Source organism: Lipophrys pholis, assembly GCF_963383615.2.
Source record: "Lipophrys pholis genome assembly, chromosome: 17".
In the NCBI taxonomy this organism is placed as follows: Eukaryota; Metazoa; Chordata; class Actinopteri; order Blenniiformes; family Blenniidae; genus Lipophrys; species Lipophrys pholis.
This window is the reverse complement of record NC_137643.1, coordinates 23,425,569-23,439,002: the sequence shown is the minus strand read 5'-3', so window position 1 is coordinate 23,439,002 and position 13,434 is coordinate 23,425,569. Positions and strand designations below refer to the sequence as shown.

General features: G+C 47.4%; 1 protein-coding gene across 1 annotated transcript in view; it reads left to right on the top strand.

Moving 5' to 3' along the window:
* col14a1b (collagen, type XIV, alpha 1b) overlaps positions 1-7,189 on the top strand; it is an 80,671-nt gene extending 73,482 nt beyond the window's left edge. The window contains 4 exon segments of the mRNA XM_080484456.1: positions 169-357; positions 705-782; positions 2,312-2,467; positions 4,143-7,189. Of these exon segments, the coding sequence (XP_080340582.1) occupies positions 169-357; positions 705-782; positions 2,312-2,467; positions 4,143-4,375 (656 nt within the window). The 3' untranslated portion in view covers positions 4,376-7,189.
* Positions 7,190-13,434: the final 6,245 nt, after the last annotated feature.

Genomic DNA, 13,434 nt, shown 5'->3' with positions numbered 1-13,434 from the left:
CCAGCTTTATGCTGATGATACTCTCTTCTTCTTTAGAAGTTTTTACAAGTTGTCAGACTTTCACATTTCACTGATTTACTTCTGCGAGAAGGAGTGTATTAAACTCCATGTGCAGAAGCAGATAAACTCTGGATATTGGTTTAACGGTTCTGGTCATTCTGGTTTCAGGCCACATGGCGCGCTACAACTCCCTCCTGAACCACGTACCCAGCCCCCCCGTGTCCATCCGCACGGTGCCGGGTCCCCCCGGGGAGCCGGGCCGCCCAGGCAGCCAGGGCCCGCAGGGAGAGCAGGGTCCGCCGGGCCGACCCGGCTTCCCCGGACAGAATGCACAGAATGGACAGCCAGGAGACAGAGGTGAAGAATTCACTCCTTCACACCGACTGCACCAGCGGTTGGAGTGCGGTTTATTTCCCACGTCTATGAAAGGGGGAATGTGTGCCGACGTGCTCTCCTATGTGAAACATCAATCTAATGATGACTGGATGATACGTTCAGTTTCATCTTCAGACGGTCTAACCCAACTCACGTTCCCTATTTATCCCTTTATCACTTCAGTTTATATCAAAACTTCAGAAGCTTCGACTGAAACCTGAAGTCTCAAGTCTCTTAAATGTTTTTGGATGCTCTCAGCAGTCTTGTGATTCTTCACCAGCAGGCGGAGCAGTGAGTCCTCTGTGATCTTCAGCTTTGTTTCCTTCCAGGTCAACCAGGAGAGAAGGGGGAGAAGGGATCTCAGGGAGTCGGAGTCCAGGGCCCTCGAGGCCCTCAAGGACCCCCTGGTGAGTCCAATGCACCGGACTTACTGAGGGAACCGGGGGAACCCCCCGGACCACGTCGTCACGACCCGTTCAGCTCGTCACAACTCGTCATACCTTATTCATCTGATCACAACTCGTTCAGCCCCTCAAAAGTCATCCCAACTCGGTCACACACGGGTTGTGACGGGTGGTCACAACACCTATCAACTCGTCACAACCCGTCACAACTCGTCACAACCCATCACAACACCTATCAACTCGTCACAACCCGTCACAACTCGTCACAACCCGTCACAACCCGTCACAACACCTATCAACTCGTCACAACCCGTCACAACTCGTCACAACCCGTCACAACCCGTCACAACACCTATCAACTCGTCACAACCCGTCACAACTCGTCACAACCTATCACAACCCGTCACAACCCGTCACAACACCTATCAACTCGTCACAACCCATCACAACTCGTCACAGCCCGTCACAACTCGTCACAACTCGTTCAGCCCCTCAAAAGTCATCCCAACTCGGTCACACATGGGTTGTGATGGGTCACAACCCGTCACAACACCTATCAACTCGTCACAACCCATCACAACTCGTCACAACCCGTCACAACCCGTCACAACACCTATCAACTCATCACAACCCGTCACAACTCGTCACAACCTATCACAACCCGTCACAACACCTATCAACTCGTCACAACCCATCACAACTCGTCACAACTCGTCACAGCCCGTCACAACCCGTCACAACTCGTCACAACTCGTTCAGCCCCTCAAAAGTCATCCCAACTCGGTCACACATGGGTTGTGATGGGTCACAACCCGTCACAACACCTATCAACTCGTCACAACCCGTCACAACTCGTCACAACCCATCACAACGCCTATCAACCCATCACATCAACACGTTAAAAACTGCGAAGTACCTGAAATTACTTCCTCTATGAAGGTGTTATTATCAGCCACCAGGGGGCGACAGAAGGGAAACTGCCGCTTCACAATCAGAAACACTTTGGTTAGTAAACCAAACAAACTTTAACAAATATTCACAAGAAGAAATTAGAATCTTTTTTAGAAAACTTAAAAAAAAAAAAAAAACTGCTTAAGTGGTATAAAACGATAAAATGTGGTTCAAACAGCACCAACAGGTGAAATCAAAGAAAAGCTCATTTTTAGACAACTTTCCTTTTACCAAATTCGACAAAAATTGGAATAAAAGAACTTCAGTTTGGATGATATGATGCTTCAGTTCAGCTTCACAACGTTCAGGTCAGAGTGGATTTTATTATTTATCCTCAGAAAATGTTTCATTTCATGAAGCTGGAAAATATCACAAGCTGATTGAGATTATAGTAAGAATGACTTGTTCAACTCCTGGAGGTCCAAACTCCTGGAGGTCCAAACTCCTGGAGATAAAAGTTGAGAAGGAAATTTGTCCAAAACCACAGAGAACACACTGACCTGCTCTGAAGGTTCTTGAGGTTTGAAGGTTCTGGAGAGTTGATACTCAATCTCAGCAGATTCCTCCTCTTCCTCCCGCAGGCGCTCCGGGACAGGGCAGACCTGGCAGTCAGGGTACTTCAGGTCGTCCAGGTAACCCTGGATCTCCGGGTCGGCCCGGAGTACCGGGTCCAGTGGGCCCGGCAGGACCTCCAGGCTACTGCGACCAGAACTCCTGTGTGGGCTACAACGTTGGAGGTATGTGAGGTCTGAGAAGAACGGCAGGAAGTAGAAGATCAGACGAGTACAGTGTGCTCTGTTTGGTCATAAATCCTGGTTCTTCAGGTCTTTTGACTACTGTCAAGTGTTTGATGCTAATGATGCGAATGCTACTAACGATGCTAACACTGCTAATTATGCTAATGCTGCTAACAGGTTTAGTTAAAGCTAACAGAAGGAAAAGCTGTTTGAAGGAGACGACAGCATGGAAATCTCTTGGTCAACATCCACAGTTCAGTCACACTTTAGTCCTGCAGTCTTCTGCTGGGTCAGAGGTCACAGGTCACAGAGGGTCAGTGGTCAGAGGTTCAGTGGTCACAGAGGGTCAGTGGTCAGAGGGGGTCAGTGGTCACAAAGAATCAGTGGTCACAGAGGGTCAGGGGTCACGGGGTCAGTGGTCACAGAGGGTCAGGGGTCACAGAGGGTCAGTGGTCACAGGGGGTCAGTCACAGAGGGTCAGTGGTCACAGAGGGTCAGAGGAGCTCTGGAAGAGATGTGAGGACGAGCTGCTATGAAGGAAACGGTCCAACCTGAAACAACAAACAGGTGAAGAAGGACCTTCAGAAGAGGGAAGAGAGGGATCAGCTCAGTGAATGAATTAAAAGAGGATCAGTCTGGTTGGATGAAGGAGTGAAGGATGAAGGATGAAGGATGAAGGATGAGTGTGTCTGAACCTGAAGTGAGAAAGAAGCTGAACTCTGGATGTTGAGAAGTTAAAGGTCCTCTGACGGTTTTCTTCTCACTGGAAACACTAAAACTCCACAGATATTCAATATTTTGTCGAAGTTTGTCGGGGTTAAAAGTCAGGCAGTGGCCTGACGGTGCAGTGGCCTGACGGTGCAGTGGCCTGACGGTGCAGTGGCCCAGTGGTACAGGGCAGCCTGCTGTCCTCCCATCTTTGCCATTGTGTTTCTTTTTACTGTTCAGAACGTCTGAACAACTCGAATATCTGTGGAGTTTTAATCTGAACCTTTCCTTAGATCCAGTCATTTTCCATCATGAACAAACAAACACCTTTTTCCTATTCAATGACCACGAATCAGCTTTTTCATTATTTTGTTTTGGGAAAATAAATATTTTTACTGTTTTTTGCATTTTGGAGACAAAATGTGAGATTTGTAATCAGATAGTGGACAGGTGGTAAAACATGTAAAGTCCCTGTCGTCTCCTCACGTCTTCCTTTTCCAGAATACATCTTCATTCTCTTTCTTAATCCAGACTGTCACGGCCCAGTAAAGCTCACTAAAGAGGCCTTTCATCTTTTTCTTAAAGTGGAAACGTCATTTCAGTTTTAATCTTCACAGTTGCTCTTGAAAGCTTCAGATTCTGACGTCTGCTGGTAAAACCTTCATGAACCTGGATCTGACTCCCGCTAACCGCTAACCGCTAACCGCTTTCAGTGTTGTTTTTGGTGTAACCGTGGTAACCGTGGTAACCCCGGCACGTTACCTTTGGCAACGCTCCCTTACTGTGTCCTTGAGTCTCTTGCTCTGGCGTGCCAACTCGATCACGGCGGACGGACAGCTTTGCTTCGCGCGGTGGCGGGTGGTGCTGGTCTTAGTTTTGGCTGTGACTGCCAGCATGCTGGTTGCCTGGTCTCGTTCCTGATTGGCGAGAGGCGATGATGTCACTGACGACCACTGTGTCCCCGCAGTCCAACTGCCACCCAACGTGTTCCAGAACTACGGCGAGGCGGAAGAGGACGACCCGTACCGCTTCTACCAGCCCAACTACCCGGCGCCGCGGCCCGTTTCCCCCGACGACCCGGCGCTGGACGACGAGCTCAGGTCCCCCGGCGTCCACCGCAGCTCCCGGAGCACCGCCGCGGGGGACGAGGGACAGGACGCCTCCGACCGGCGGCTGGAGGGAGGAGCCAAGACTCAATGAGAGCCGATCGGAGGACGACGATCCACCCAATCAGTCAATTATTTGATTGATTGATTGATTGATCACTGGTTCCGACACCCCGGACTCATCAACAGTGCCTGATGTAGAGGATTTCTTCAGGGGGGGGAGGGGGGGTTAACTCATCACTCAGTGCTAACCCAACCACCACACAAGCAAAAAAAAAAAATCTTTATTTGCAGAATCTGTATATTTTTTTGCAGAAGCACATGTTGGTTCCTCCAGATGTAAAGTTGATATTTAGTGAAGAAGCGGTGATGTTTCACGTCCAGCTGGACAGTTTGAGCTTTAATCTTCAGCGTGACGGCTTTAGAGACGTCCGCTTTGTAAAATGATTCAAAATATGTGAACGCCAGCAGATCTCATCCCGAGACCAGAAACTGAGTCTGGATTCACCTCCGCCTCAGTGTCTCCTCAATACAACTCAATCAGCTGATCAATCAGCTGAACGATCAGCTGAACAATCAGCTGAACAATCGCCATCAAACACATTTTGTAATATGAAAGTAGAATTAAAGCACATTGGTACAAAACGATGTGCCGCTACGGCTACTTGAAACGCATGCTGAAGCTCAGTTACATTTTTACTTGGATTACATTCCCACTTAAATTACTTTTGTGTTTCTGATGTAAAATATCTGTTGAGTTTTTTTTGAACCAGAAAAGTTATTTAGCCGCGACGCACGAGGAATCCGGCAGAGCTGAACCGCTAACGCTGATCTCTCCAGTACTTCAGCTGGTCCCGAAACGCCCCACAGTGGTTTTGTTAATGCTGGCATCACAAAGCGGGAGAAACTTTCTCTCCTATTTTCTCTTTGAAATCATCTGATCTCTGCAGTTCCAGCTTGCTCACCGTTATTTATGTAAAGTGTAGCATGTTTTTGTTCTTTATCACTTTTTATAACCTCACATACACATTTTACCGTTTACCGTTTTGTTAATGTGCAGTTATTGTTGCCGTGTTAAACTGCTGAGAATGCCGCTTTAAAATGATTATAGACCATTAAAAAGAGGAACTTAAGTGTTTACAGTATGAAAGACACTTTATTTCCTTTCCAGTGCATCTGTTATTTAAATGTCCAGTTTGAGTTTTACCAGCTGGGTGGCAGCAGTGAGAACCTGCCGCGACTCACTGCAGCATCTGGTGGCAGGAAGCGGTATTACAGGACACATCGGGCTGCGGTTTTGTAACTGAAGTTTTGGGCAGAAACTAACTGCCCTTGCGGTAAGTTAGTAACTCAGTTATTGATTACAGTAACTGAGTTAATGTTGTTGAGCTCATTACTGTTGTAGAAACAGGTTCGTTAGCTTCAGCGTTAGCATCATCTAAAGCGCTCTTTAACTATTACGTTAAACCGCTGACTGAACTAACTCAGTCCTCTGAAAGACAAGTAGCGTTAGCCTGCATCCTGTTTGCTTTGGTGCATTAGCAGTGGTGGCTGTCGTGCTGCCTAAAGCTGAGGTGTTTGTTACTTTAGCTTTAGGATGAGCTAAAGCTGTAGATGAGCTTCACACTCTAAGGCTAATTGTGCTCTCGAAGCTAATCAGGTCAGTTTGATATCTGCAGCGGTCATGATCCTTTAAGCTTCAGCATTAGCGAAAACAGCTCAGTTTACTGCCTTGTTAATCTGAACTAACTCGGATAGCAACATGGAGCAACTCCCACTGAGCATTAGCATTAGCCTGTGCACAGAGTCACTGCGATTAGCATCAGCAACCTTAATGGAGCTGCTGGATGTGGCTCTGCTAATGCTGAAGCTACAGTTAGTTTTAGCATCAATGTGGAGAAAAAAGCTTCACTTAATGCGAATGCAAAAGAGAACTGTCCTATATTTTATCATTATTATCATAGCTGACAATAGCAGCTAATATTAGCATTAGTCTGAGTTTTAAATAAAGGTTAGCTTTACTTTACGTTTTTTTTTTTCAAGTTTTTTTTTGGAAAAATGTTGCGTTTTGTAGTATTAGCATTTTGTTCTCTTGTATTGGTGACTCTAGCATCTCGTTTGTGATGCTCTTAATGCCCAATGCTCTTAAAGCGCAATGCTTTTAACGCTCGATGCTCCTAACATTCGATGCGCTTAACGCTCGATGCATCTAACGCTTGTTCTCGATGCTCATAACGCTCTTACCGATGCTGCTAACGCTCAATGCTCTTAATGCTCGATGCTTCTAACACTTGATGCTCCGAACACTCGATGCTCCTAATGCTCGTTCCCGATGCTCCTAACACTCAATGCCCCCAAAGCTTGATGCTCCTAAAGCTCAATGTTCCTTCTCACCCTCAATGCTCCTAAATCTGAATGCTCCTAAGGCTCGATGCTCCTAAAGCTCGATGCTCCTAATGCTCAATGCTCCTAAATCTCAATGCTTGTAATGCTTGATGCTCCTAGCGCTCAATGCTCCTAACACCTGATGCTCCTAAAGCTCAATGCTGCTAATGCTCAATGCTCCTAAAGCTCAATGCTCCTAAATCTCGATGCTCCTAACACCCGATGCTCCTAATGCTCAATGCTCCTAAAGCTCATTGCTCCTAACGCTCATTCTCTCCCAAGGCTCATCTTTGAGCTGATCTTGTGTCGAGCTGGAGGATGTTCGGAAACTTTTCACTTTTTAAAGTCACCGTGAGTCATGTGTTGTTGGATTAACTGCCAGATAATCCCTGAGGACGCGCTGATAATCTGAGTTACTGTGCAGCCTGAACGAGGAGAGCAGCTCCATCTTTGAACAAATCCAGGATGTAATTTATTTTTTACTTGGAACTGATTTTCTCAGAATAAACTGAAGTAGGACGACCTGGACGGCTCTGTGTCTTCCTGTCACCACATGACCGTCCTCCGGTTCTGTGTGAAGTTTTACTGCTTTTCAGAGGAAATGGAGCATCGATGTACCAACGCTTTTTTAAAGGACAAATATGAGTAGTAACCTTCTGCTGCTTGCTGATACTTGAATATGAACATGATGAAACATCATTATTTACACCAGAGAGCTTCTGGTCCTGTTCTGACCACTGTTCTGGTCCTGTTCTGGCCCTGTTCTGTTCTCTGTTCTGGTCCTGTTCAGGTCCTGGTCTGGTCCTGTTCTGGTCTCTGTTTTGGTCTTGTTATGATCCTGTTCTGAGTTCTGTTCTGGTCCTGTTCTGGTCTCTGTTCTGGTCTTGTTATGATCCTGTTCTGATCTCTGTTCTGGTCTCTGTTCTGGTCCTGTTCTGATCTCTGTTCTGATCTCTTTTCTGGTCTCTGTTCTGGTCCTATTCTGGTCTCTGTTCTGGTCCTGTTCTGGTCTCTGTTCTGGTCTCTGTTCTGGTCTCTGTTCTGATCCTGTTCTGGTCCTGTTCTTGATCAGACCGACAATGCAGCTCATCATTGTAAAAACATCACAGTAACAGTTTTGTTTTGGATCATGAAAGTAGGACATTCTTTCCCTTTAAGCGATGCTGCGGTGGTCCTAACGCTCTGCCCTATAGAGAAACTAGACCGCGCACTTAGTGGTACTGGCCGGCGCCGCCATGGCACACAGGCGCTGACTTCCGGTAGTGGCAAAAAAAACAAACAATTACCAGCGTCGTTACAATGAGAGAAATTACAGCTAAACTGAGTCTTTCCAACCATCTGGTTCTTGACAGCTGGTGTGAAGTTCAGTTAGGATTCGCACCTCTCATTCTTTGTCGTCATAATAACGGCTATTTAACACACAAACCACGATGAAGGGAAAACATGGGACTTTACAAATAAACACATTTATTGCCTTTATGACAACCAATGGAGCCGAAATACATGTTGGACAGAAGGAAGTGGCAAAATAATTGAATTATGTCCAAATAAGGTGAAAACAAGTCAGTGTGTAATGTACCATCATTGTCATTCATGCAATAGGAAATTTGAATACATATATGACATACATATATATATATATATATATATATATATATATATATATGTAATCAAGTAACAATAAAAATTGTGTATAAATTTCAGTTTCGCATTACAAAGAGGCTTCACAATAACCTCCTACAACAGTAACACAAATGGTTTTTTGAGGAATTGGAATGTTTAGAAGTTCCCTGACGTCCCTGCATTACAGGGCGAATAGACCGGAAGTAGCGTCACCTGGTGCTCGGTCACTTCCTGTTTGTGCTCGTCTCATTAAAAATGGACCTTTTTTTTTCACCAACGCTCCTGAACTTGCCACCTTGTTTCGTTGGCTGAATCCACGGACAAATCAACTTGATAAGGGGTATAAGTTCTTCCGTGAAGAATATATTCCACAACTATCAAGGTAAGGAAAGACATAGCTCAGTGAGCTAACTGCTAACTACAACATAAGATGTACATGAACATGGTGGTGATTAAAAAGCCTCATCTAGTCTGCTAAATTATTTCATGTATTTATTAGAGGCATGATCTAGACTTTTAAATGATATTTTAACATTCTGATATGTGTTTGCTATTATAATATGGGAAAGTGATGATGATGATGATGATGATGATGATGCCAGATGTTCACCTTGACCCTGCTTTGCTTCTGCAGGCTTCTAGTATCAGATACTGTGGAGGGACAGGTAGTGGTCAGAGCTCCATGCTTCAGGTCCACGAGGAACCATGGAGGGACAGGTAGTGGTCAGAGCTCCATGCTTCAGGTCCACGAGAAACCATGGAGGGACAGGTGGTGGTCAGAGCTCCATGCTTCAGGTCCACGAGGAACCATGGAGGGACAGGTGGTGGTCAGAGCCAGATGCTTCAGGTCCACGAGGAACCATGGAGGGACAGGTGGTGGTCAGAGCTCCATGCTTCAGGTCCATGAGGAACCATGGAGGGACAGGTGGTGGTCAGAGCTCCATGCTTCAGGTCCACGAGGAACCATGGAGGGACAGGTGGTGGTCAGAGCCAGATGCTTCAGGTCCAGGAGGAACCATGGAGGGACAGGTGGTGGTCAGAGCTCCATGCTTCAGGTCCACGAGGAACCATGGAGGGACAGGTGGTGGTCAGAGCTCCATGCTTCAGGTCCACGAGGAACCATGGAGGGACAGGTGGTGGTCAGATCCAGATGCTTCAGGTCCACGAGGAACCATGGAGGGACAGGTGGTGGTCAGAGCCAGATGCTTCAGGTCCACGAGGAACCATGGAGGGACAGGTAGTGGTCAGAGCCAGATGCTTCAGGTCCACGAGGAACCATGGAGGGACAGGTGGTGGTCAGAGCTCCATGCTTCAGGTCCACGAGGAACCATGGAGGGACAGGTGGTGGTCAGAGCTCCATGCTTCAGGTCCATGAGGAACCATGGAGGGACAGGTGGTGGTCAGAGCTCCATGCTTCAGGTCCACGAGGAACCATGGAGGGACAGGTGGTGGTCAGAGCTCCATGCTTCAGGTCCACGAGGAACCATGGAGGGACAGGTAGTGGTCAGAGCCAGATGCTTCAGGTCCACGAGGAACCATGGAGGGACAGGTAGTGGTCAGAGCTCCATGCTTCAGGTCCACGAGGAACCATGGAGGGACAGGTGGTGGTCAGAGCCAGATGCTTCAGGTCCACGAGGAACCATGGAGGGACAGGTGGTGGTCAGAGCCAGATGCTTCAGGTCCACGAGGAACCATGGAGGGACAGGTGGTGGTCAGAGCTCCATGCTTCAGGTCCACGAGGAACCATGGAGGGACAGGTGGTGGTCAGAGCTCCATGCTTCAGGTCCACGAGGAACCATGGAGGGACAGGTAGTGGTCAGAGCTCCATGCTTCAGGTCCACGAGGAACCATGGAGGGACAGGTGGTGGTCAGAGCCAGATGCTTCAGGTCCACGAGGAACCATGGAGGGACAGGTGGTGGTCAGAGCTCCATGCTTCAGGTCCACGAGGAACCATGGAGGGACAGGTAGTGGTCAGAGCTCCATGCTTCAGGTCCACGAGGAACCATGGAGGGACAGGTGGTGGTCAGAGCCAGATGCTTCAGGTCCACGAGGAACCATGGAGGGACAGGTGGTGGTCAGAGCTCCATGCTTCAGGTCCACGAGGAACCATGGAGGGACAGGTGGTGGTCAGAGCTCCATGCTTCAGGTCCACAAGGAACCATGGAGGGACAGGTAGTGGTCAGAGCTCCATGCTTCAGGTCCACGAGGAACCATGGAGGGACAGGTAGTGGTCAGAGCTCCATGCTTCAGGTCCACGAGGAACCATGGAGGGACAGGTGGTGGTCAGAGCCAGATGCTTCAGGTCCACGAGGAACCATGGAGGGACAGGTGGTGGTCAGAGCTCCATGCTTCAGGTCCACGAGGAACCATGGAGGGACAGGTAGTGGTCAGAGCTCCATGCTTCAGGTCCACGAGGAACCATGGAGGGACAGGTGGTGGTCAGAGCCAGATGCTTCAGGTCCACGAGGAACCATGGAGGGACAGGTGGTGGTCAGAGCTCCATGCTTCAGGTCCACGAGGAACCATGGAGGGACAGGTGGTGGTCAGAGCTCCATGCTTCAGGTCCACGAGGAACCATGGAGGGACAGGTAGTGGTCAGAGCTCCATGCTTCAGGTCCACGAGGAACCATGGAGGGACAGGTAGTGGTCAGAGCTCCATGCTTCAGGTCCACGAGGAACCATGGAGGGACAGGTGGTGGTCAGAGCCAGATGCTTCAGGTCCACGAGGAACCATGGAGGGACAGGTGGTGGTCAGAGCTCCATGCTTCAGGTCCACGAGGAACCATGGAGGGACAGGTAGTGGTCAGAGCTCCATGCTTCAGGTCCACGAGGAACCATGGAGGGACAGGTGGTGGTCAGAGCCAGATGCTTCAGGTCCACGAGGAACCATGAGGAACCTCACAGACTGCAGGTTGAAACAGTCAGAGAGTCGCTGGGCTCATGTTCAGTAGTTTGACTTCCTGTTCTTCAGCTGTCATAGATGAGAACTGAAGAACTTTCATGTACGATGAACAACTCCTGTATGACGGAGCGCTTACTGTTCCTCTTCTGCTGCTGTTGCAGCTCATCTTCAAACTTGATTCTATTACTTGATTAAAGCTAATTGTGTTTTAACAAGTATTAATGTATATATATGTGCTAAAAACACTTCTAGGTTTTAGACCTCACTGGGTGTTGACAATCTGAGTTGTTGGTTTATTCCTGTAGTAGTGCAGCAGGTAAAGGATTTAACCACCATGTAGTTGTACTCCTGTATCAGACTGGACACTCCTTCCTGCTCCAGCTGCCAACGCTTCCTCCTGCACTGACCTGCACAGGTCATCTACCAAGATGGAACAGACCAAGAACACAGGTTGTTTAGTATATGACAATCTCCTTAGTACGTATAAGTAAACATCTTAACGCTCACCAATCTATCCCTCCAGTCCTACCAAATTGCTCACCTGTCCCTTCATTTATTTATTTATTTGTTTATTTGACATATTTATTTGTTTATTTCTTGTAAGGAGCTCCATCCTGAACCTGCCAGTGAGGTGGTGGTGGGAAACAGATGTGTGCAGTCCAGCTGTACGGCGCTTACTCAGGCATCATTTATTGGTTATTAATGTTTTTATGCTTGTAATGTTTCCTTTGTCGTAACTTACTGTGATGATGTCACTCATGTGTTTGTAGGACCACTTCCTGATCCTGACATCAGGAGAAAAACTCCGCCCACTGGAGTCCCAACCACTCATGGCTCTCCTTTTAGATTTCCTCTCAACTTTGGAGCTGGTCCCATCCAGATGTGGGCCCTCACCACGGGGCTCACCGATGTTCTGCCAGTGCCCACCTGATAGGTTCTGCGGTGGCGTCATGCTGCAGCTCATGGCTCCAGACTTCCCTGCTCTTCCTTTTGGTGCTGCACCGTCCTCCCAACGTGTGTTTTGTGCACAAACTCAGTCAACTTCTGCATCTTCAGTCTCTGCAAGTGTCCCTGGAAATGTCTTATGAAACAGAGTCCGGAACCAGGGAGCAGTCCAGATGTCCTGCATGGGTACGGCTCCGACAACCGAGGCTTACTGCTCGCCATTTCTCTGATGCCTGCAGAGGAAGTGCAGAGGAAGTCTGCTGCCACCGCTCTGGCAGCTCGGATGATCGGGGGCTCCACCAAACAAACTGCTGCCATGAAGCGCAGCCTGCCGATGGAGTCGGAGGTGAAGGCAAACTACGCTGAGCTGATGAGGGTCAACGTCCTCCCAGTGGGATTCATCATTCGCCCCGAGACATCATATCTTGGGGCAAGTCCAGATGGCAGGGTGTATGACCCATCAGAATCACCCCCAAAAGCAGCACCAGATATGATGCGTCGCCAAGTTGCTGACCTCAACGTTCAGGATGGCCACACAAGTCTGAGGCGCTCACACACACACTCCTGGCAGGGACAGGGTCAGCTGGGAATCACCGGGTTGGAACGGTGCCACTTTGTCACTGACACATTTATAACAATAACTGTTGAGCGAGTTCATTAACCAGATGAATGTAGGATGTTTTACTCCAACACCTTCATCAATGTGTTTGTTTCAATGCAGTAATGATCATGTTAAAATGTATGAATGACCCTTTTGTCCCTTTGTGTTTTGAACATTAAATCTCAAGTTGTGTGAATCACTGTAAATAGTGTAAATAGTGTAAAGAGTGGTAATTCTATTAAAATGAACCTGCTTGATTTTGGAAAAATATCTATTTGTGATTTTCTTTGAATTGCTGTTTTGTAACTTGTTTTAAAAAAGCTTTTTTGTCAAGGTTCCAACTCCAGGGTGAGACGGTAATAAACAGTAAAACCTGAAGGATGTGTTCATCGCAAAGGATGGACCATCTAAATATTTTGCAACCATTCATGTTTTGATTTGGTGGATATTCATTTGCAGCATAATCCACTATCAACTTATATATTTATTTAGTTATAAAACGTTAAGTTAAATAGGTCTTCAGAATTTCTTTTGTTTTTACTAGAACGTGTAAATTTAACACGTTTCCTTGCAATTCAACTCAGTCCACAAATTAAATGAATAAAAAAAACAGTATGGTATGTGGCTCAAGTGTGTTTAAATTTAAGAATACATTAAAAAGAATAACTGTTAAAACACACAACTAATAACACTAGA